The sequence below is a fragment of the Watersipora subatra genome, chromosome 3 (assembly GCF_963576615.1).
Source record: "Watersipora subatra chromosome 3, tzWatSuba1.1, whole genome shotgun sequence".
Lineage (NCBI taxonomy): Eukaryota > Metazoa > Bryozoa > Gymnolaemata > Cheilostomatida > Watersiporidae > Watersipora > Watersipora subatra.
This window is the reverse complement of record NC_088710.1, coordinates 9,436,892-9,463,201: the sequence shown is the minus strand read 5'-3', so window position 1 is coordinate 9,463,201 and position 26,310 is coordinate 9,436,892. Positions and strand designations below refer to the sequence as shown.

At 35.2% G+C, this 26,310-nt stretch overlaps 2 protein-coding genes across 3 annotated transcripts in view; both read left to right on the top strand.

The window, feature by feature from the left end:
• LOC137389880 (microspherule protein 1-like) overlaps window positions 1-7,650 on the top strand; it is a 36,161-nt gene extending 28,511 nt beyond the window's left edge. For both annotated transcript variants that reach the window (XM_068076033.1, XM_068076034.1), the window contains exon 12: window positions 7,388-7,650. In XM_068076033.1, coding sequence (XP_067932134.1) covers window positions 7,388-7,501 — 114 coding nt within the window. In that variant the 3' untranslated portion in view covers window positions 7,502-7,650. The remainder of the gene's footprint in view (window positions 1-7,387) is intronic.
• A 4,904-nt stretch (window positions 7,651-12,554) lies between these two features.
• On the top strand, window positions 12,555-15,807 carry LOC137391163 (beta-1 adrenergic receptor-like). Its single transcript, XM_068077536.1, has 2 exons — window positions 12,555-12,613; window positions 14,349-15,807. Exon 2 carries the CDS (start codon window positions 14,354-14,356, stop codon window positions 15,620-15,622), a length of 1,269 nt encoding a protein of 422 aa, XP_067933637.1. The 5' UTR covers window positions 12,555-12,613; window positions 14,349-14,353; the 3' UTR covers window positions 15,623-15,807.
• Window positions 15,808-26,310: the final 10,503 nt, after the last annotated feature.

Below are 26,310 nucleotides of genomic sequence, written 5' to 3'. Positions count from 1 at the left end.
CTAAACTCGGAGTCAATTTTTTGAGATTGAATGCATATACCTGGAGCCATGCTCTGACACCTCAATTGAGTTGGCGTCCAAATGATTCTCAGACATCTCATAGCTTGCTGGGACCAGTCTTAGATAATCCTGGATCAATATTACCCAGGCCTTACAACTATCAGTGCTATGACGGTACGGTTCATATTGAGCAATCTGACAGCAGGAACATTAATCATTATGTTACTGTTATTATTGGCTCCGAGTATGCGAGGCTCTCTTTGTTAGACCACAATTCTCATGTCATACATCAGGATGCTTAGCTGTTGAAACAGGCATAACAATTACTTTCCCGTGATTATGTTCATCAAATATTTACCAGATGAAATAATTAACAACTGATTTTAAATTTTTCGCATCTCATTATTTCTGGCGCTGCTCTTGCGGGCAATGTGATCCATTATGCTGTTGGTCTCAGCTGTGACTCTTGAGGTTTTTTTACTTCTGTTGAAAGTTTGTTGTGTTGGAACACTGCTGAGATGTTGTCATGAAATCATTAATCTATTGTGTGAGAGCTGTGAACTGAAAAAAAATTCTAGGCACAGAAGTGGGGGGCCACTGCTAAGCCTTCAGTTCTTGAAGGATCGCTTACATAATTGAAGCTCTTTCAATTTGTTCCATTTTGTTAAACCATAACTGTCATGAACAACTTTTATCGTATTTATTAGGTAAATCAGACACGCTGATTCCGATTGTGTACTCAAAATAAAGATTAGTCCACTAACCTTCAAAGTCATTTGGGCTTTTTTAAAGCATTTCAATATCCGTTTCGAAAACAACACAATCGGCATTACAAGCTCTGCCCATAAATATGTGACGGAACCTAGCTTTTTCAGGAACAGAAGTTAGGAATGTTTAGTCCGATTTAGAATAATAGAGATTGGTGTCTTAAAACCCATCGTTATCTAAATCCAGCCTGTAAAATAATTTCAGTTTTTTATGAAAGGTATATAAACTATTTAAAATTGCTCGTAGCTTGTTACATGACGTTTAAATGGGCTGAACGCCGAGAAAAATGAGCTCAAAAAGTGCGGTTTTATCACAAGCTAGCGGTTTTATCGCGCTTTTTTAAATATGCAATGCTAAATAGCTTATCTACCTTTCAGAAAAGACTGATATTATTTTTAAGGCTGAATTTAGATATTAATGGATTTTAAAACACCCATCTCTATTAGTCTAAATCGGTCTAAACATCCCTACGTAACTTCTGTTCCTAAAAAGCTAGGTTACGTCACGTATTTATGGGCGGAGCTTGTTATGCCGGATCGTGTTGTTTTCGAGACCGATATTAAAACGCTGTAAAAAAGCCTTCATTACTCTGAAAGTTAGTGGACTAATTTTTATTTTGAGTACAAAATCGGAATCAGTGTGTCTGGTTTACCTAGTAAATATGATAAAAGTTGTTCGTGACAGTTATGGTTTAAATGCTTGTATACTTAGCCGCTTGTACAAAATCTCTGGTAATATTATTACCCTTTAGATGTAAATATGATAGCATGCGTTTGCTGTTGTCATAGGCTTCAGCCACGGTTATAAGCAAGATTTGAACTGGTAATGTTTAGCTTGGTACATCAACACCGTAACATCAGCCGCCAATCACCCGCCTTCAGGTTTTTCAGAATAATTGAATAACCAAACGATTGATACTTATTCTCTTTGCTTTATCTATCCACCTGATGATCACACACTGCTCACCAGACTGCTAGGGTACTAGTGTGTTTGTGTGGTAGTTCACAGTGTGTCACACTCTTCAGTAATCTGATAGGAATAAATTATGATATCACAGATACAAAGGCTCTCTATAGTTTCACCCAAATTTAATTAACCTTCTTCACAAACAACTACGTTCCAATTTTTTTTTTGTTCAAAAACGCTTGAAGAGTCTTCTTAGCGATTTCTTTATTTAAAAAAACACATTATTTTGAGTGTATTTCCTTAATTGTTTACCCTCGATATGGATGAACCAAGAAAGCAGGAAGATAAAAATTAAAAATGGACAGATTCCAGCATGGGTTTCTCTTGGCTTTATTAATGGTTTTTGTTTTTAGACTAACATTAGTTGTCAATTACCTGTGTTGAAGAGCGGTAACTAAACTAAAAGCACGCAACCTCGAAATTTTCGCTGGTCCCTCAGGTTTGAATAAATGAAAGGAGGAGGTTGGGTGATGGTTAGAGCTGTGAAACCATTCGCAGTTGATACATCAGCGTGTCACAAGGTAGATGCTGTTTATGCGCGACAATTTCTCATTTTGCTGGAGGATGTTTCGTCATGATAAGAAGTCAAGTGCAGAGAACCAAGTTTTATGCCTACAGATCTGAGTGTTTTAGTTTACATTGGACGATTATTTGATGGTATCACAGTATGACATTCTTACAGCCCTCCCAGACCATAGGTATAAATGTATTAATTAATTCCTCAGTAATAGATACAAATTTGTTTTTAAAAATATTGGGATATCAACATTCTCCTGGAAACCTAAGCCAATGCTAGATATTAAAACCCTGTTATATGCTTTTCGATGTAATGTCATGTTAATCTGCATTGTTCCTAGACAAACATGGCACCCTGATTATCTCTCGTTGCGAAAGGAATTTGATGGTTTAATCCGATGAAATCCACTACCAGAGAATTTCCTGACATTGACATTCGATACTCAGACAGATTGCAGCTTGTTCTTTTTGTCTATCTTACGGTCATCTGTACAATAGAAACTGAATCGCTATTAAAAAGATAATACAAATACCGGCAATAAATATTATAGTAACTCATTTTTTTTGCAGTGCGCCCAAGTAACAGATGATTGGTTGTATGATAATCATAAGCAATCTATATATCATTTGTAGCATTTTAAGGCTATATTTTATGATTATGTTCTTTTGAAGACTAAATTTATTGCTGTAAAAAAACTCCATTTCACTGGTTAAAGCAAGCTGAAACCTAGATCCAGCCTATAGCAGCAGGGCCACTCGTGATTGCTGTTCCTAATCAAAGGTTGCGATTTATCTTAATCCCTTCATAAGCTTGATTGATGTGAACATCACAGTTATTATTAACCCTTTTGCTGCCAGACTGTTACCCACAACCTATGGTTTATTGCCACCACAACTTCAGTACCTTCGGCTTAATAAAGCATCAATTCATTCAAGTTACAAATTACTGCCTACGGACCCTTGAAATTGATGTTGCATCATCCTAACATATGTATAATGGAACATAAATAATATTCACCAACATGAAAGTCAATTAGTGAACTAGCAGTAGGATTGGCAGACGTATTTAGCCGTGAAAGTTTTATACATGTGTCTCGCACGAAAAAATTCTTCTCAACAGTAACAGGAATGTTCATCGTAGTGAGAGCCGTGTCCGTTTGCCCAAAGCTACAGTTGTAGGTTGGGAAACAAGATTACATCATTTGGGGTTTGAACTCACAACATTTAGCTGTGCCACCTGGCACACTACCACCTGGCACACTACCACCTGCACTTATCATTTACCTTCCATGATTTTTGAATTATTATATACACACTTATTCTCTGTGCTTTATTGACACATCCTACAATCTCTTGTGATACACCGAGCTGCCAGGGTGCTGTATCATATAATCGGAAGCCATGATAAATTATTTTTATCCAGTATAAATACAGTTGTATCATCTCGGATGGAGTGAACAAGTTTTAGGTTAAAAGTTGACTTGCAACAAAATTCACATTACATTTATTTGGTATCAAAAGATTCACCATGTCTTATTCTGTTGTGTAGTAGGTGCCAAATATGTGGAAATGTGATTACAAGCTCTTAAAAGCTCAAAAACGAAAAGCCGCTGTAGATTGGAATCTGTGTATTTCTCTGACGTAGTCATTACATTTGGTTATTGTCTTGTCACATGATGTTCTCACATGAATTGAAAGGCCAATAAAAAGCTCAATATAAAACTTATCGTAGCACTAGTTTATGACAAACACTTCGAGTTTTACCGAAGACCCTGTGTCAAATATAAATGCTCGCTACGTTACAGTTTTGTTTCGGCTTGATCTAATCGTCAAGTCGTAATCTGATCATGTGACCCAATACTTCGCGAATAATTTCTGCAGCACTTTTCGATTATCACAAGTGACCAACAGGTTCGCCATGATTATCCGACAATGATATGTACTCTTTCGAGGTAAGGTTAAAAAATTAAACAAATTTTTATTGTAAGTTATAAGATCTCAATGCTAAAAGTGGCAGCATTACAATAACGATAAAATAAACGCGTAAGAACAATAGACATGGTTTTATTGAATGCATGAAGTATATTTGTGAAAATATTTCGACGAATGAGGTTGCATGAAAGTGTAAACAGAAACCATCTTGTAGCTACTACGTTCCATTTGAGCCGTTTTAGAAAGAGAATCCAAACTACGGCGGTCTCGTGTGGATGCGATTAACTGTTCGTTTTTTAAATTTTAAGAGCTTGTAATCACATTCCCACATATTTTGCACCTACAACACAACAGAGTAAGACATGGTGAATCTTTTGATATCAAATAACTGTAATGTAAATTTTGTTGCGAGTCAACCTTTAAAGAAAAAACAAACAATTTCTTCTGCTAAAAGAAACAGTTTACCACAGCGATAATAATCAGTGTCTAGGCTCAGATCTGTCATTTATGTTCATTTGAAGCTTTGGTTAGGCAAGTCTGTTGACCTTCTCAGCATTTCCTGGTCGGTTGGAATTTTCTGAATCGCAAATATCTAATCAACGTCACATGTGTTGTCATTTTTTGTAAAAAAAATATAGCTTTTCTTCTAACTTGAAGATAATGCAACGTGTTAGCGGTCTAATGGCTGCAGAACTTGAGTAAGATCTTGACTAGAGTTTGACCATTGAGACCTACTCTTTTCTAACGTAAATTTCATAAAATACTCTTTCAAGCTACAGTGGTGTCGGAAATAAACTGGACCCTTTTGTTGAAAAACTAAAGCTCTCATTTACAGCATTGTTATTCCTTGTGAATTTAGTCAATAACCATAAATTATATATAAAATTAATCTTCATTTTACCCTGATTTCATATATCCGAACCAAACAGCTGACAATTATGCTTTTGAATGACTATGTAGGTTAAATTCTGAACATTTCATCTTTCAATGGCTCAAGTTAACAATCTGTACAGATATGATCACACCAACACACATTTTTATTTGCTCACTTTAAGTCATATACATGTATATGACTGATCATAATCATTCAAAAACATATTTTAACAGCTGTTTGGTTAACATATTTGAACTTAGGACAAAATGAGGATCAATTTGATATATAATTTATGGCTATTGACTAAATCGCAAGGAACAATAATGCTGAAAATGAACATTTTAGTCTTCCAACAAAGGGGTGCAGTTTGTTTGGCTCACCGCTGTACTATGTATCCGACTTAATTTTAACGTTTCCTCTCATTTATGTTATTTATCACTTAGCCATGGATGTTCACTTATGTTCACTATTCTTAAAAACTTATCACAATTTGGTCTCTTGTTCATCACAGTAGATTAGTTTACAGTAAAAGCCCTTTTAAAATGGCAGCGACCTGTTTGAATTTTTAAAACTCGAAACTTCACTCGTACGCTTTTAATGTTTTGTTTTTAAATTAATTCAATTTTTAAAGTGGTGAGATGGTAATAGGAGGCTACACATCATACGTACAATACAAAAAGTCTCTGTCATGGGCAAGCCTTCATCTGGAAACCGACAATTATACAAGGTTTTCATACTAATATGTCAATACGGCTGATATAGTCAGAATTTAGGTATGTAGAAGTGATATGTCGAGTTTCTCAATAACTACATTATTATTGTTATTATTATTGCTATTATCATTATTGTTACTAGTACTCTGGCACTCCTGCCTCAGGGATCATCAGATGTAATAAACTTCAACACAATTATTCCAAATTGTGGGAGAAGTGGTTGATTGGTGCAGGTGTTATAGTGTTGTTCCACCAAACCAAATGTCGCGTGTTCGAATTCTGCATGATGTTTTTTTTAAACATGCAACTATGGTTCCAGATGGAAAAACGGGCCGACACGGCTCTTAATATAATAGTAAGGAAGAGTTTAAATTGTCATGATGACATTGCGTTGAAAAGCGAATTAAAATTTGTCATGAATATTATAACCTGATTTAGTGTTGGTAATGTCGTAGTTTGGGCTAGGATCTGCCAAGAAATATTTTGGGTTAATAATTGTTTTCTTCAGACGACCAATGCTAATGAATACTCTATGGAACCCTTGATATCAGCATAGTATATTTACTAGGTCATATAATCTGTGGAGCCCTTGATATCAGCATAGTATATTTACTAGGTCATATAGTCTATGGAGCCCTTGATATCAGCGTAGTATATTTTCTAGGTCATATAGTCTATGGAGCCCTTGATATCAGCATAGTATATTTACTAGGTCATATAGTCTATGGAGCCCTTGATATCAGCGTAGTATATTTTCTAGGTCATATAGTCTATGGAGCCCTTGATATCAGCATAGTATATTTTCTAGGTCATATAGTCTATGGAGCCCTTGATATCAGTATAGTATATTTACTAGGTCATATAGTCTATGGAGCCCTTGATATCAGCATAGTATATTTACTAGGTCATATAGTCTATGGAGCCCTTGATATCAGCGTAGTATATTTTCTAGGTCATATAGTCTATGGAGCCCTTGATATCAGCATAGTATATTTTCTAGGTCATATAGTCTATGGAGCCCTTAATATCAGTATAGTATATTTACTAGGTCATATAGTCTATGGAGCCCTTGATATCAGCATAGTATATTTACTAGGTCATATAGTCTATGGAGCCCTTGATATCAGCATAGTATATTTACTAGGTCATATAGTCTATGGAGCCCTTGATATCAGCGTAGTATATTTACTAGGTCATATAATCTATGGTGCCCTTGTTATCAGCATAGTATATTTACTAGGCCATATAGTCTATGGAGCCCTTGATATCAGCGTAGTATATTTACTAGGCCGTGTACAATAGTTACTTGAATCACTCAGATGCTACTTGTATGTGGTTCCTTACAAATCACACAAATTCACAAATTCTGTTTTAGCGCCTGCAAGTAGCTTATTAGGAAAGCGAATTTGCAAATAGAATATGTCCATGTCAGGGCAGGTGTTTGAAGGATCCCAGTCTAGACCCATTTGCAGTGCTTTTGACCAGTACATGTAATTAACCGATGACAAACTAATAAATGGCTTGTAGTTTTCCATTACAGAATGTTGTGCTAAGATATTAATGACCTTCGTAGCTCAGGTAGATTTTCAAGGTCATCATGCTATGGTTCTCTTTACAGATCTCATGCCTGCGGTTCATTTTTCTCATCAACCAGAGCATGGTACGCTCCATGAAGAATGAAGGACAAAAGTCAACGACGATGCCAGAATCCGTTCCAAAGGTGACAAGCTGATGGCGCAGAATTGGTTGTCTTCATCTCTGCATTGTAAAATAACAATATAGCATTTTTCTTATTTTCTGTACATTATGTATAAAGGAATCGATGAATGTGTCTTGCTATGATCACATGCTATTGGTATTGCATCAATATATGAACTCATTAGCCTAGCTCTTATAATTTGTTTAGCAATGCAAATTACTTGAGGTTCTGGAAACTAATTAGCAGTTTTGTGGATTAGATGCTAATCTCAAGTAATCTCAAAGAAAATCTCTGCAGTTTTTAACAAGACGGTTTCGTTAATTTATTCAAATCTTAAAAACCGAATCTGCGATGGCTATTTCTAGGTTGTTGAGAAATGTATTGCTAATTTAAAATGTTGTACTATATCGTGTGTAAGTTAAATCGTTTCCTTTTTTACGGAAAACAGGCCTTGAGCGTTTTGCAATCAGTTGTGTCGAAACTTTAAGTCAGGTGCCATTTTCATCCCAGGTGAAGATTACTACACGCATAATTCGTGTCAATCAGCATTTCTCTCCATCCCAATCTGCCTTTGCCACTCATCGTTTGTTTTTCAAGTGTGTTAATAATGGATGCAACTTCCTTTACTTTACACGGACACACCTTACTAACTAGGAGTTGACAGCCATGACTCATTCAGCTTTTTATATTCTTATAACTATATTTGTTATTCTAAAGCAAATAGTGTAAAAGAATTCAATTGTTAACAACCGATAAAAACACAATTGAGAATATGAATCATGAATAATAGGAGTCTATTGCTATAAGCTATTCTTTCCCTGCTAAATTTGACCATGGGAAGTTGGAAATTTGAGTTTATTATGAGATACTAGTATATGACAGTCTAGCGTGCTGTCAGAGTTTGTCAACTGCTGAATAAGCGCAGCGAATAGCTATTTGCTTAACCCTTCTGAAATCCTAAACACTGGTCGAATGTCACAAGGGTTACAGTGATCGTGTACAAAGTTGAATGGTGTGAGTTTGAATCCCATTGCGAGTAACTTTTTTCCAAACCTGTAACTGTGGCTTTGGGCAGACAGACAGATGTGGTTCTTATTATAGTAAAGGATTTTGGTCTTTGTAAGGAACACCACTTCAAAAATCATGGTCATGCCGCAAATTAGAAAATCTTCCTGAACGCAAGAAGCAAAGAAGTTTCAAGGCATGCAAATAAGTTAGTTATTTGCATGCCTTGAAACTATTTTTTAAACTAATATGAAAGCTATTTTTGCAAATAACCTAGTTATTTGCAAAAATAGTTTTATAAAATAATTGTAGTCAAATGCCTTGGTTTTCTATTCATAGTAACATGGCATCATTATTTTCAATATTTATTGGGTGTACTGAAAGTCTGATTTTTCCTTTCGTATTTTCAAACAAAAACTGGCATGTTGCCATTGACAAAGCTGCTGTCTAAACCAAAAATCAATGGCATGCACCACCATATTGTTAGTATGGAGTGTCCTACTGGTGCGCCCTAGATGGGCAAAACCTTCTAGAAAACATTTCTCAGCTGGCATGTGTGTAATCACAGTAGGCCTACGCTAGTATAAGCAGACAAAATAGTGTATTGCTGTGTAATTACACCTACTGCACTGCTGATTTAGTATCCATCTCGATTGTACAAGTGGTTGGTTATTTCTTACCTTGCTGCAGGCTATAGTAATCAAACCCTATCTAACTTCCTGTAGCAGAGTAAAGGTCCGGCCACACGTAACGAATTATTCGTTCAATCTGACCGAATTCACGAATTTCACAGAGTTCACAGATTTATTTGGCCGAATATCACGGAATTGTCTGAGCTGTGCATGCACATCGAATTCGTCAACAAAATGCTTTTAATTAACTAACCAATTTTTTTTAGCAAGCACGATTCTAGCAGCTTTGACAATTGGTATAGCCCAAGACACGTACGACGACACACAATAAAAGTATCAGCGCGATATGACCTGATACATACGATGCAACTGCCTATATGCGCTATTGTTGGTTCTCTTTCGTTGGTTCACCATAGCAGAAACTTCTCATCGTGTATCCAGTATTTACTGTTGGATGTTTTAGAAGCTATAAATTGTTTCTTTTTCAATAATAATAATTTCTTTTTATGCAGCAAAAGCTCCGTCGCAGAAACAGTCGCTATCTCTAGCGCATATAGGCAGTTGCATCGTATGTATCAGGTCATATCGCGCTGATACTTTTATTGTGTGTCGTCGTACGTGTCTTGGACTATACCACTTGTCAAAGCTGCTAGAATCATGCTTGCTAAAAAAAATTGGTTAGCCAATTAAAAGCGTTTCGTTGACGAATTCGGTGTGCATGCACAGCTCAGACAATTCTGTGATATTCTGCCGAATAAATCTGTGAATTCTGTGAAACTCGTGAATTCGGTCAGATTGAACGAATAATTCGTTACGTTTGGCCAGACCTTTAGTCTAAATTTAACACAGAAAAGAGCCGGATCAGATGTTGGAAATGCTAGGTCTTATTTCAAGATCACATACATGTATTGCACTGGTAGTGTACTGGCTCGACTGGCAGAGCTGCGTGTAGGTATAGATAACTTTTTGAAATAACTGTGAGGCTACCGATATGAGGTGAGGTCGTCACTAAGAGATTTGCAGCTCTATTCTAATGTGAAGTTCTAGGTTACAAAATTGCATGTTGAATTGATGCCATCGATGATAGCTGTGACAGACGTTATAGAAGCCTGCTACTCAAACCCCTCTGCTGGCTACAGAATTCAGTCTTGGCATCTGTTTCAGAGCTGCTGGTAGAGATGAGCTCATCAATTTATCTCTGTTTCATTTCTCGACAGCAGCAAGCTTATTGTGAGTCATCATTTACCGTCTGCATTGCATGACTCTGCTGAGATTAGCTTTGTCTTACAGCCACGAAACAACCTGATAATCCTTAACAGCCAAAAAAGTGAATAGCAACTGCGGTGGCTATTTCAAAAACTTGACTCATCACTCATTCATGGATTGGATACATCTCAGGCTATCAGTCGGTGTTGACAAGTGGGAATGGTTTGAGCACTGGCTAGGTAGAGTCACATTTCAGGGGAGATAATTTCCAATAACCATGTCGTCAGTTATTCATTTATTTTTTGTACATAACTTATATATTGTTGTGGATGATGGGTAGGAGGCATTAACGAGAATCCAAGATGATGTTTGGGATGGTGTTTAGAATCCAAAATAATGATAGATGCGCAGTATGTATAACAATAATATAACATTTTAGCGAAAAGAAAAAAAAGATCTATTGTCAGTGACACACAAAAACACCTGCGCTGGTCACCTATCAGGATTTACAGGTCTATTAAGACTACAGGGACAACTACTAGGGCTAGAAAAACATGCTCTATCAATGTACTAGTCTGTTATAGTAACAAAAGAGCACCACTTATCGAAAACAATTAATAATGAATGACATGTAATGGTAGAAATCTATCAATAATTATAACAGCCTTAATAAATGGCGGAATTCTCTTTCCTGTCCTTTAACTTTGATAGAAATTAGTCGAACATTGTCAATAAGTTCAGCTCCTTACGTGTTGTGCACATTTGAATGTTATTATTAATTGTTAACATATTCGAGGAGATAATGACTCCATAACTAATGAGCTATATAGTCATTATCTAGTTTTAGGACTACTGTAGTCACCAGCACTGCTAAACAGTTTGAAAATAACCAGTGTAATAGCAAGTACAATAATAATGAAAATAATAATTTGAGAACATGATGTGAAGCCCGCAGCAAACTTGATCTACCATATTTGCTTGTGTTCAGCTCAAGCCTGACCTCTTTTCTGCATCTACATACTGTGTAAGTATCTTTATAGGTCAACATTAATCGTGTCAGTAATACTATAGCAAAGCAACCCTGAGATAGCCTAAGTTTTTGGTTGGCCCAAAAGCTGGACCAATCAGCATACTGCTTCCCTTATAAAAGTTTGAATCCTCTAGTTTTTTTCTCCCATTCTCATCAGGCACCATTGCTGCCGCGGCTGTTGCTTGTTGAAGCTGCCTCTTTTTGACCATCCTCGTTTTCCGACTTGCTTTAAAATGGGCGAAAAGGGCGTCTATATCTAGTACATAAAAATAGGGCTGTAACGTGAATTGAAGGCAGCTTAACTTAAGAAGAAGTACAATACAAATCCACTCTGGTATGTGCACTTATGGGGCCGGAGCTGTTAAAACTTATGGTAATCTCTTAGCCTAACCTCTATCTCCTTGCGCATTGCCTCGGGTTTCATTAGGGCCTCGCAAATAACCGCTCATTTAATCTGGTCTATTTCAGCACCTCTGGCACGGAAGGAGGCAGCAAAGATAGAAAATGTAAATTGAGGAAAAACTGACATCGGTTTCTTTCAGCTTTGTTAATTTCTTAACTGAAAGCTAACCTGAGCTGTCAATTGTTTGTGTTGAACAGCGATAGCTGAATAAAGAACACACAACCGTGAAATTGTCATGTTTGCGGCTAGTTTTTATCATTTTTTAGTTTTCTATAAATGATTGAAACAGGTTTGGGGATGTTCGGAGATGTGAAACCATTCACAGATGATATATCAGCATTATACAGGATAAATGAATGTTATTCACTATTCACTTTGTTCACTATGTGAAATTTATTAAAAAGTTTAGACACAGCTAAGGTTTGTTGTTACAAAAATTCTTTTACACCAGATTAGAAAAGTTTTAGCATTATATTAATATGTTTAAAAAATTAACGCCGACTGTCTGCTAGTGATTCATAAAGTTTTAAGCAATATTTCTTTGATTTTTCACAGCTGCACTCGAGAAGTACTAGCGACATAGCGCAATGGATCGTCTTTTGCCGGTATATAGAGAGACGCGTATACTTGGCAGTACCTCATTATTCATGTACTCGCACTTGAGCGAATAAACTTGGCTCCCTCTCAGTCACGTGTAAAATATCTAATCCTAATTTATTTCGACTGCTTTGTGATTGGTTGAATGAACCCCAATAATATATTCTATTGTATAAATGACTTGGCCTCAATACAAAAGGTTTATTTGGTTGATTCCTCTTAACCCAGGAAAAGAGGGATTTACTTATTTCAACAACGCAGCAAGAAAATTGGTAAGAATTTGAGCACAAAAATGGCAATTATCTACCGCTAGTTATTTTGCTTAGAGGTGTCAAAGTGAGAAAGGAAATTATTTTGTTTAGACAATTCGGTAAGCCTTAGCGCGTAATTAATATTACCAGCCATAGTGTCTCATCACTTTCAGTTGAGTATAAAGCGTAAGGATAAAATTTCCTTTATCATCGACCTGTAAAAGCTGTCTCAAAATAGATGCTTGAAGCTTTAATGAGATTATTCGCTAGTCCGTTCCAACAATTACCTAAAAAGTTTGATTATGTTTAGTTATAAATTTAAAAAAGTATATTCATTCAACTGATCTAAATTGGGGCGGTAACATAACTCAAAACAGTTTTTTGTCAGAAACCAGGAAGTTTCAGAACTCATCTAAAGATCTTTGCGGTTCTGAACAATGTACTCTCCTCCAACTAGTTGGTATTTACTGCTGGAAGTGTTTATGTAGGTATGATTGTAAATTTTTTAATAAGAGAAAACACATATCCTTCGTATGATAAAAATAGTTAACCGTGTTCATAATAATTTATTAAAATAGCACAAAAACTTTGAATAGCAAAGTTCATACTATTTACGTGCTGAAAATATTTTATGATAAATCTAATCATCATGCTCTGTTAGGATAACCAGTTTTTACTCTTTTTACTGATTTTTAAATAAGTTCAACAAAAGGGTTTACCAAGTTCATTAGGTAACTATTTATTCCAACTAAATTAGGAGGCGTCTCCCTTAGCATATCATTTGCCATGTCATACATTAAAAAAGCTGGCTGTATTTCCATACAACAGCCTTGCTAGCAATCTTTACTATTATAAAAGCTGTGTCTGCCGTCCGTCTGTATGTCTGTCTGTCCGTCCGTCTGTCCATCTTTCCAAAGCTACATTGAGCGTCAGGAATTAAAATTTTCTCCCATGAGAAGCAAACTCGAATATTCGGCTTCGTGGACCGGCATACCAACCGCTGCACCACGCAGCCATGTTGCCGTCTTGAAGAATAATTCATGTAGTTATTACACCTGACGATTTCTCACGGTACAAAGGACTGCTAGGGTACTAGTTTTACATAATAAAAATATATTTTAGGCTAGTTAACTAAAAATAGATTTACAATTTTTGGTATTATTTAAATTTTAATAATAACTTGGCTGACTATTGGAAGCTTGCAAAGGTGAGGTAAGGGCATTTGTACTGGCAGACACAGTAGTGATGAAAATCTTAGCAACATCATGGTACTAAAGCCCTCATTGGTTGAACCATAATAGTAACACACCTGTTAAACTAGTAGAGTTCATGAAAAATGATCTAGGGGAATTTCAGGAATAAATAGTGGAAAAGCAATAATGCATTTCCTATTTAATAAAATATGAAAATGGATCTAAAGTCAATCACCTGTCTTTGACATGAACATCGGCTTATTATTACATACTAGTACTCTGGCAGTCAGGTGTGCTGTCAGAGATTGCCAGGAGTTCCAATAAAGCGCAGAGAATAAGTTTAATGCCTAATAATTCTAAAACAATTAAGGGGAATGATTGGCGCAGGTGAAACCTATTGTCACCGGTTCAAATCCTGTACAATGCAATATTTTTTTCCAACAGACACAGATCTTACTATAGTAAATATTACTGCAAAATCAAGTTGTTTACTCAAAATCATTTCTATATAATCATAATATTTGCTGTATCACGAGTTCACTTGATTGGATAATTTATTGTAGAAGTGATGGAGGAACTTCCTTCCACAACCTTTAATTGGCTAAGACAAGGAGGACTAAACCGAACTAACACCAGTATTGGAGGCCCTACTGACAACTTGCAAGAACTTGCGCAATGCTCATCGAGTCATGAGGAACTTCTGTGCGGGATGGTTTCTCAGAGTATAAGAGAGTACTCAGAACAGATTGACTTCAGTGACATGTCTGAATCAGGATGGGTATGGGGAGGCTTCACCTTCTTCGCGATTCTTTGTCTTTTTGGCGTCATTGGAAACCTTCTGACTATAGTAATGTTTGCCAAATATATAAAGCAGACAACAACGTCTGTCTTTATAATATCATTGGCCGTAGTGGACTTTCTCGTGTGCGCCATTCCTATGCCTATCTGGCTTTACGAGCTATTCGACGAACATCATGGATCAGAGTTTTTCTGCAAGTTAGGGAAGCTTATCTATCTCATATCTATTCCGCTCTCAGGGTCGATTCTGCTCTCTATGGCTATCGACAGATTTCTCCTCATCTTCCTTGTCAAGAGACATGTCGTCACTCGTTTCCGTGCAAAAATGGTCATATGTTTTGTAGCGCTTGTTTGTCTAATTTTTGCCGTACCTCAAGCTTTCTCCTTTTCAGTCTACACACCTATTGATCCTCAGCTTGTACAGTGGTATTGTCAAGGTGAAATAAGATGCAACACGCTGAAATGTCTGCCTACTACCAAGATAATGTCGATAGAAGTATGGTATCATCTGTGGCAGAGCCTGATTATATCGTTTCTTATTATGGTCATTGCTTTTACGAGTATTTACTCCCTCATCTTCTTTAAGGTTTACAGTTTGTATAAGAAAATGCTCAAGTGGAGACAATCCCCGCCCACTCATAATGGTAAGGTGTCAGTAGATCACGCCACTTTTTCCACCGACTTACCACAGATTCCTAAAGCAAAAACATCACCTCTTCAAACCAGACCAAGACCGATTACAACAAGAAAAAAGAAACGCCTACCGCATTTACACACGGCCTTGACCCTATTTTTGGTAACGATATTTTTTGTAATTGCTTATGCTCCACTGATATTTATGATGTTTCTTGGAACATGTGAAGACGACTCTGAGAACAGATACACAAATGTTTGTGGAAGAAATGACTATCGGCAGTTTGTTTGGCATTTTTATTTTTTAAACCATGTTACAAATCCTATAGTGTACGCATTTATGAATCTGAGATTCAGAGATGCCATACGTAAATCTTTTTCTTCCTTAAAGCGTAGAATATGCTAAAATAAATAGTTTGGCACATTTTACTTTTATTTACTTTAACGAATTATCTTCTTTATAATTGACTCTGAATTTGTAGTAATTCAGTTTTTTTTTGTATTTACAACACTTACTCAATCATTTTACTTTTATACCGTTATTATTACTATTATCTTGTTTCTTATTTTTAATAAAAACAGCAGTTTAATGAAGCTATTACTTTCTGATGTTGCTTTTGATAAAAGCGAGTATCATCAAAGGAAGACCGCTAGGTTAAAATGCAATTTGTTCATTTTATTTACAACGAAATCAGTGATTTAACTAATTTAAATTTAGGATGTTTTAAATTTTGCAAGCTCTGTGACAAGCTGTAAGCATGCCTCAGCTTATATCTAAGGAGTTTTCTACTCTTGATGATATGCGCATGGCCTGAAAAGCATCAAGTTCACATTATTACAGTAACCCACATTGCCAATTGGATGTAGAATTGTTTTGCATCTCCAAATATAGCAGACTGCACTCAGACTTTTTGCCACAAATAAAAAGCAGTGATTCTATTCTGATCAGAAATAGCTGTGATCCTGATGCAATGTGTTATAATCAATCATAACTGCTGATTTTTTTAGTCTTAAAGTCGGCTTTGGCACTAATAACTTACATAAATCATTCAACTACAAGCTTCCACTACAATTTCTTTCTCATGAAAATATTTGCCATTGATGTTTATGGGTTGGCTCAATAATACGTATCATATACTACGTGACAACAGTGATGACATAAAAATATGAAATATATATCAAATATCAAACATAAGTACATTGGAAAATATTAAATCTGTATATATATTTCTCAAAGTTTGTCGTATGTGTGTCATTCCAGCTATAGTTATTAAAATCTTAGAAAAAAAATCCATAGCACAGAAGATTCGATCTCAGACCGTCCTGTTCACCAGTCTGACTGCCTTACCAATTCAACCACACAAGGTTGATGTGATCTTCAAGCGATATACATGTATATGTTGGTATATGGGAGCAAATACACTACCGCTTTCCGTCACGACGCAAAGTTATAGCGTAACATCATTAGAAGCGGTAGTTCTTATTAGTAAACTTACTCATATTTTCCATTGGCCAGGCTAATAGCAAGTGGCAGGCAACTCTCATTACCTCCTTTATAAGCTGATTTTTAATACCCGGGCAACGCCAGGTAGCACAGCTAGTAAATATATACCGCCCTTCTCGAACTCTCACGAAAAACAAAAGCAACCAAATGGAGTTTAATTCTTTTTGACATCTAAATAGCCAACTAAAAACCTTAACATTTTCAAATGTCCAATTAGAGTGTAATAATTACCTGTTGCAACTTACTTAAAATGTAACAAAAATAGTGCCGCCCAGCTTAATGGCCAAACAACATTTTTTAGAGCTGCAAAGAAAAGCCATTTGTTCGTCGGAACAAGTTTTAGCCCATAAGTAAAATCCTGGAAATTATAGACCACAGTTGTCAGTAAATGTTGATGTAACAGGGCTCCATTTTTATGGTCTATGTCTCAGGTGTATATGCCAATGACTTGAAGGTCTCATGTATTGTTCAATAACACACTGTCCACTTCTTGGAAATGCAACCTGCAATAAGTCTAACAATTTGCTCTTAGCTTCTCTGTAATAAAGATAGGCCCAAATGGTCAGCAAATATTTGTAGCAATAACAACTTTTGACCATAAATGACTTTTAGTCTAGACGATGAACCTGACGATATGCAACTGACTGCATTTCGCAACTGACACTGCAGACTATTTGTGATCAAGCACTCCCTTATCACTTGAGCAGCGTATGCGTATTTGGAACAGCCAAACTTGAAAAAGGCCTTTTTTGTCCTTTTGCATCACATCTTCTGTCCATCTTTTGATTTGTTGCATAAAATAGATTTTGCTCTGTGGTAGAATCTATTATGAATAAAAAATCACCCTTTGAAGTCTAGTAAAATACAGTAAAACTTCTACATACAAAATCAACTGATTCTGAGCTCATCATCATGTTTAAGATTTGTTTTATTTTGTAGCAAAGTTTCTACAAAAATACATTGTAATTCATTTTGATGTGATGCCCAGCCTCAAGACCTATGGTAACTTCTAATAATTACTGCAGGTAACTTTACATTGCAGGTAAATTTACATTGCAGAAAAACAATTGCATAATGCAACAATTGGTAAAAACTATAAAATTTTAGAATTAAATTAAGTTTAAAAGAATAGCATACTAAATTAATAAGTAATAAAGAAATATTTTGTTGTTATTCTACCTAATAGTTACCAGAACAACAGTGTAGGCAGCATAAAAATTCAAAGTTCAGAGGTCAAGGTGATGATAGCGATATGTGGCATAACTTAATTTCTAATTTTGACCTAACTAAAATACTTTTTTTGCATTTACATAGTTTATGGCCTCCTTTGTAATTTGTACAAGACTTTTCACTTCCTTCCAAGAAGGTTCCAAAAACGCTTCCAAATCATATACAGTAGGTATTTCTTCAGGTACAGATGCAAGCACCAGTTTTAATTTACAGTAAAACTTGCATTTACAGTAACACTTACAACTGCAGTAACACTTACAGCTACAGTAACACTAACATCTACAGAAACACTAACAGTTACAGTAACACTTACATTCACAGTAACACTAACATCTACAGTAACACTTACAGCTACAGTAACACTAACATCTACAGTAACACTAACATCTACAGTAACACTTACATTTACAGTAACACTTACAGCTACAGTAACACTAACATCTACAGTAACACTTACAGCTACAGTAACACTTACAGCTACAGTAACACTTGCATTTACAGTAACACTTACAGCTACAGTAACACTTACAGCTGCAGTAACACTTACATCTACAGTAACACTAACATTTACAGTAACACTTACATTTATGCCATCACTTACGTAGTTTCATTCTATGTTAAAGCATTGTAAGTTACTGTATCTTCATTTACCTTGACCTTGCTTTGACCTTTATGCGTTCAATTTAGATCACATAAACTAAGCAGTTTTTTAAGCAAAGTTGTAGTTTCGAACTAGTTGTTACGTCATATAGTGACTAGTGACTAGTGACTAGTGACTAGTGACTAGTGACTAGTGACTAGTGACTAGTGACTAGTGACTAGCGACTGCGCCTGCTAGGCGAGTGTCAGACTGGAAATAATTTCAAAAATTACGCATTCCTTATTTATCATTTTTATTATATTAATATTTAGTTTTTCTGTATTCTAGATTATTATTAATAAATAGAAAAATTAGGGCAATAATTATGGAAGATGTAGATACAAAAAATAGTTTTTAAACGATGACTGAAACTGCTATTTTTTAAAATTTACATTCTGAATTTCTTAGCTAAAGTATTGTCAGTCTTCGACCCATAACTGTTATAACTGTTGACACAGTTGAAATAGAGTTTTCAATTAAAAAGCAAAATGATCAGAAGAGATTATACTTTTACAAAATGTTATAAACAGGCATCATAATTTGCATAAAATTTGTAGCTTTACAGATACCATATGCTGATCATAACATAACTGCTTTATTATTATCAGCAACATGGCAGTCGAGTTTGCCGTGAGAGATCGTCAGGAGTGCCACTAAAGCTCAAAGAATAAGTATGTGCACAGTTATTCTAAAAAGGTAGGCCTAAGCGGCAGTCAATTAGCGAAGGAATTGTAGTGTCGGGCCAATAAGCTGTTAGTTGAGAGTTTAATTTCTGTTAAAAGAATCTTTTATCTCAACCTCTAGGCTTGGCTTCTAACATACAAGCGGTCAAGAGGTCACGGCTCTTATCGGAGTTGTTCTATCATTGTTTGTATTGGTTGACTCTAGAGCAGGGATGTCAAACTCAATTGTACACAGGGCCAAAACTCAACACACAATCTAGGTCGCAGGCTGAACAGGATAAACATTTACTGAACACCCTAAAACTAAATGTTTTTGGAGCATAAATATGGATAAAAAAGACAGGAAAATCATTCTGAAACAAAGTTCAGAATAAATTGACCTGAGAAGTATGCTGCAAGGCAGCTGAAGCGTTGCATTATGGGATCTGCAGTTTTGTGCAGTATTATGTTACCAGTGCTTCATATCGATGGGCCATGAATAACGATAATGTAAAATGATCTAGTGGGCCAGATCTGATTACAAGGTGGGCCGGATGTAGCCCGTGGGCCATGAGTTTGACACATGCGCTGTAGAGGTAACCAAACCACATTTATGCATAAACTGGTCTCCCTAAATTATATAGCGATTTTCATCAGATGATTTATAATCAAAGCTGTTCGGCTGACCTAACTAGTATTAATACATTGCATTAGCGAAGAATACATTAACATTATGCAATAGTCATCATTGTTGGCATCGTGCCAAAAGACCAGAACTGACTAATGAAACTAAGTGCATTGTAGTTCTCGTCCTGAGAGTCTGATAGGACATTGCTAATATAAGCGGCCTTACTACAAAATATATCATTGGCTATTTTGATTATTTCGCATCAGTTCTAACCTGATCACTATAGTAAAGTTTAATAAACTTACATAATTTAGAAGGTAGGTAGAGTTTACTCTATAATACTAAGGAGTGAAGGGTTTGTTTGTAGAAGGAAGGGCTGAACTATCACCTTGGAGCTACCTTCTATCTCATAACATTTTGTGGTCAAAAAACAACAGTTTGTTTTGGATTCTTGCCCAAAATTGACAGCGATATCAACTCTTACAGCGGTCTGCTTTTAGTAGGAATTCTGCAGAGTGAATCTTAAGGAGTCTGTTTTATAAGTTCACTGTAGCATACCTCAGGACAAACCTTAAAAATAAGCATCGAGATTACGCATGCCTTTGACCAACATTCCTGATATTTTTAAGGGCTGATTACCATAAACAAGTAAAGGTTGAACACGAGCCTATATATATATACAGTCAAACATGGATAACTCGCCCACGGATAGCTCGAACACATGGTTAACTCGAACAGTTTCTTTGGTCCGTTCCCACGTAATGATAAATTGCTATAGATAACTCGAACTCAACGCTGTTAACTCGCACTGTTTTTTGCCCAACGGCTACCGAGACGGTTGTTATCGCTTTAGAAAATCACTTTATTCCAAGCCATAGAGGTAAACCTCAACTTTTCGTAATTCATAAGCGCGTTGTTATTACTACCATCGACAAAATATTTTTGTCAGCGGCTTTTCTAAAGGTTTGGTGAAATTTGATTTATACCAAACATCCGCTTAGCGATCGCCCTTCGGAAGCGAGGTAAAGTGAGGTAATCTTTGCATAAACTTCAAGAAAAATCGGCAAAATTGATCGTGGGTAAAATGCTCAAAAGAAAAAGATGTCTTTTCTTTTGAGCATTTCAACAACGATCAAGTTTTGCCAATGTCAATCTAAAAATCATCCTGGCAATAACATCACCTCAAACAACAAACCAATCTCAAGTGATAGAAAAATCTCTATACTTTTCGATAAAAACGTTTTAAACTTTACATTAGAAGCATTTAATTTGAAACAAGCCATTTGTGTTTTTGATTTATATTATAGTTTGTATATATGTACATGTATCTACTAATGAATAAGTAAATACATAGACTTGTGACAGTGCTCTAATAACTTGAACGCTCTGATAATTCGAACACTTTCGCTCAGTCCTGTGAAGTTCGAGTTATCCATGTTTGACTGTATATGTTTACACATACGTAATATATCAAAGTTACAACACCAGCCAATATTAAAATAATGTATTTAATGAAAAACACCATCTATATAATTGTGCTAGCCAAAAAGTTATTGCATAATATCTTAAACTTGATGTAACAACATCGCATGTTGTGTTGTACAGCATTACATGTTATGCTAAACAGTATCACATGTTGTGTTATATAACATTACATGTTATGCTGCATAGCTTGATATGTGACGCTGTACAACATCCTATTTTCAACTAAAACTACATGTAGATTTGACAGCCTTTGAAGGTTCATTTAAAAATGTTTTTATTAAGCAAAGCTGCCCTTGGCATATTTAACCAATCAAAATATTAGCAGGATGAAGTAGAACTACTGAATATCAACATCGCATTGTAGAATTTCTTGAAACAAAATGTTTGATGTTTGGGATTCTGGCGGCTTGTTTTTACAATAATAAAGCTGCAGTTTTTTATACGAAATAAGGTTAAAAGATTTAATGTTTAGCTGAGAGGTTTAAAAACAAACAATTATTAGGGAAACACATGTCGTACTCACTTAGCATTAGGGAAAGGCTTTATTGGCCAACTTGCCTGATTATTTGCAGAATGGTTGCATTGCACACAACTCTCTATTGCTATCTATGAAGTATAAAATTATAGTTACTTCTTTATATATCAACATAAAGAAAAGAGAAAACAACTCTGTTTGACACAGCTGAATTCTATTACTTTTTAACAAAAAATGTTTGAAATACAATAATAAAAACCAAATTCTAAAATTTGGTGAGCAAGTTCTGTTTTTTTTTATTAATAATTACCAGCTCTCTCCTATTAATAATAGCTAGCCCCCACACCATTGTTAGACCTATGGCTAACATTGCTGATGGCTGTCATGTTAAACACAGCATTTTCATTCGACATTATAAAGCTATAATGTCACCGCTAGCTGTTCTTTTGCATTGGACAGAGCTTCAGTAGTATGTGAATTAGTACAAGTAGTTAAGCACTTGAGTGCTTTTATAGCCAAGTCCTTCACTGGTAAAGTTTTCATCTTTATTCCACCTTCTTATAAAAAACAAACAAAGAATCTCTTAGTTTCCTACTAGCCATTATACTACATATAGCATCTTCACTATACTAGTCCTTGTTTAACTTGAAGTAAAAAATATTTTGAAAGTATATAGACAAATCAATATAATTTGAGGCAGTTATTCAACATATATGTATTTATAACTTATTACTGGCATTATTATTCATCAGTAAAATGATGTTTTTCATTACATGTCGAAACAAAAATGAAAAGACAGAAATCAGGAACTATTGAGTGAGTTGAACAAAAGTGTTTTAAAAGTTGATCAACTATTAATCCTGCGAAGGAGTCTGGATAAGAAATTGAAGGTTGCAGTAACCTTCATAAACTAAAACATACGATTGTGGATATAGCATGTTGGTATCCCAAAAGAGGAAACCATGTTTGTCATATGTTTGGAAGAATGAATACTAAATATTCTGAGAATATTTTACGCAGGATTTTGAAACCTGTAACACAAATGCGAAAACGAGTAAGTTTTGGATTAAGTAGTATGTTCAAAGGTTTTGTGATGTGATTGGTCGAAGTATGGTACATTGGAACAAGTGATCAGTAGCACACAAGTCTTAGTATATATTTTTGTAAGAGAAACATCCTTTTCCACTGCCGTAGTATGAAATGGGGAAATATATATCAACGCCATATGAACAATAACCTCAATAACAATAACATCAACATATGAACAATAACCTCCTTCCCCGCCTTGCCCCCTCCCCCCCTTGCCTCTCCTCCCTCCTCCTCCCCCCCTCTCCCCGGGTCATCATTACATATAATAAAAATTAAAATGTTGTCAACAGAGAAGAAGTCAATACTATTCACTGTACTGGTTTCCTTCTCACCCCAGTGTATTTCTCTAATAGGAAACACACTTACACGTAGTTTTGACTGACAGGCAGCGGCATTGCTGACCTCTGTGACAGTTTTTACGACAGTGGAAAATTTCAAAGACTTTATAGCATTGCGGAAGGATTTCAACTTTTTGAGGGTTTCTTAGAAACAGCTAATGTTTGACAGCTTTGTTTAACCGATGGCTTTTTGATATGACCTAACGGTTCTGTTACAGCTATTACTGTTTGTTTGATCGAGGTTTGTGAGTTTGTTTTCACAACTAGGAGCTTGTGCTTATGCTGAGTCTAGACTGATTATGTTAGAAGTACTACAGCTGACTCCGTTCACATTCTCTAAAAGCCATTTAGGGTCGGCGTTGGTTGAAATGAAGGTCCAAAATAGCATGATATGTCTTCAAACATTTTACATTGCCTAATCTGGTTGAAGTAGTGATTACAACAGTGCTTTTTTAAATCTTGCCTTTAATTTTCTGCAAAATCTCAGACAAAACGGCATCCAGAAATCAGCCTTTGTCGACGAATAGAATAAATCTCTGGCTGCCATATCCGGCTAATAAGAAATCTTTAGTATTTTAGACTTTAGAAGGCAAGTAAAATTTTGCGTGATAGACAGAATCTATGTGTATGAAAAAAAAAGACTAGATTAAAATCTATGCTGCTATTGTGTGTACTGCCATATGTTAACATGGCCATTAAATCAGTTTTGATTTTTGCTACATGCGCTAATCCTTTATATAAGATTTTTCATGTAAGAATATACTAAATTACTCACTTAATTCTGCACAGCAAAATACTGAAATATAAATTGTTTAAATAATTATATATAGCACTAAGTATGAACATTTTATAAAAAAAATATGTATAAAGTAATTGAAAAAAATAAATACATGTAAAAAACTAAATAAAGTAATAGCCACTATAAAATATGATTTAATTGTCACTTTGTTTTCACCTTAATAACAGGTGGATTGAGGTGTAACCTTGGCTACACAAGAGCTGTGTGGACCGTAGGCAAAAATTATGTAAGATATAGATTTAGGGTAACTTGGTGAACAAAGATTATTTGTAAGTTATTACATTTTCAATTTTTTTATTTTATTTTAAAGTACCACATCCAGCTTCTCCACTTTTACTCGTTCTAATCTAACTTTTGGTATCTCACTTTTACATTCCTCATCATGATCACTGCAAAATGGCTTTGTAGCTTTTATGATTGATTAAAATTATCGAAGATCGGCTTATGTTTTATTCTTGCTGTAATCTTATGGAAAGCATTGTCTTCCTTATTTCACCAACACTATCACCTGCCTTAGTTGTCATGAGATCTACAATTGTAACTCAAAAAGTGGAAGGTATGAAGCGCTGTTAAACATTACTCAAACATCGCAGGTTTGATAGAGAACTACATAGGCCTACATATGTACTGACTTAAAAACTGTGATGTCTGGAGAAACTTCAGATAACTAGGAAATTTCTTTGGTGTCTGAATGAAGCATTTGCTAAATTGTTACATCATACGTTCAAAGTTATTTATGTTGAGGTGAACTAAGCTGAGGTTTAGTTGTTATTTGTGCGTCCTTGACCTGTCCTTGACCTGAATTAGGAGACTACATTTGTGCATATGGTCAAAGATTAGCTCCTTCACCTTACAGAGATTTAAACAGTTTAACAAATACTTGGTGTCACTTACTATAGATTAAACTACCTTAAATTATATATTTTAAATTATTAATTTTATTTACCTTTAAATTTTATCACTTTACTTAGTTTTTGCTAAAAAAAACTGTAACGATTGAAAAAATTTGGAAGCCATATGTTGGAAATTACTTTGTATGTTAAGACAAACATTTGCTTAAGTTTTACATCATTTGTTAAAAGGTTTATCTATATATATTTCTATATATTCAGGCGCTACAAATTTAATAAACATTATTTTTCAGAAATTGAGGTTAAAAAAAGATCATCTCAAGTGAGCTCAAAACTAAAAGCACAAACATTCTGGTTAAAGTTATAAATTTAGCAAGTACTAAAAATCATCTACAGTAACTGCTCAACATACATGATTGACTGGATATACACAGTTGAATCACTTCAAGCTCTCACAGACCTATCAAACATCCTAACCCGAATTACTATAGATTCTACAAAATAACATATCTCTACGGCCAGCGTCTAAATGCCCTGAATGCTGAGAAGCCACTTCAAATGTGTATTTAGATATTTGCTGTTTTAAATGCTCAAATTGTATCTCCAATCTACCTGACCATCCATTACATTTTTAATTCTTCAGGAAATCCACCACACCTTATATCAGACACCAGCACCTTACCAATTTATATCGTAGAACAGTGCAATGCAAAAAAGAGCTTTTTCTTTCAATACACATAATTTACTGTACTATTCTTTATTTTTGTCTTTTTGTCCCATCGTCTAATTCGCTTTAAACAACATTTATTGATTTATTGATTTATTGAAGGAAATATAGTTAATATATATTTATGTAACTGAATGATGCTACATGGTGGACCTAAATAACTAACAAATTTCAAAAAACACAATAAAACAGTCTCACAATAGGAGTCATTTTATATATTATTTAATATATGTGATTTTTTATCTATGTGTATGTTGACTATCTCAGTAGAATAGTGGTGGTATTTACTACATTACATATCTAAAAACAAAAAACAGGAAATGTCAAATTCTGCCGTTGTTTTTCATTTTATGCAGTGAAAGAGTGCGATAGAGTAGCCAATATTTGCAAGACAAACAGTATCTGCTTGTCAAGTACAGTGTAAAGTCTAGACACAGGCTATAAATAGAGAGGCGGGTTGGGTAATCGAATTTCGCAATTAGCCTTTTCCTCAGTTGTGCTTTTTCCCTGATACAAAGTCAAAACTCCTGACCTTTTATGTGTTCTTAGGCGTAATTAAGAAAACATAATCTTGCCCACAGGCCAATTTCACATAGAGACCCGTTAGAATCCTTGTATTACTTAGTTGTTCTTGTTTAAAGATACTAGGGTACCAGCTAAGAAAAT

Bases quoted from the DNA above. Each gene is read 5' to 3' on its own strand.
- LOC137391163 (XM_068077536.1), top strand. From the start codon at position 14,354: ATGGAGGAACTTCCTTCCACAACCTTTAATTGGCTAAGACAAGGAGGA.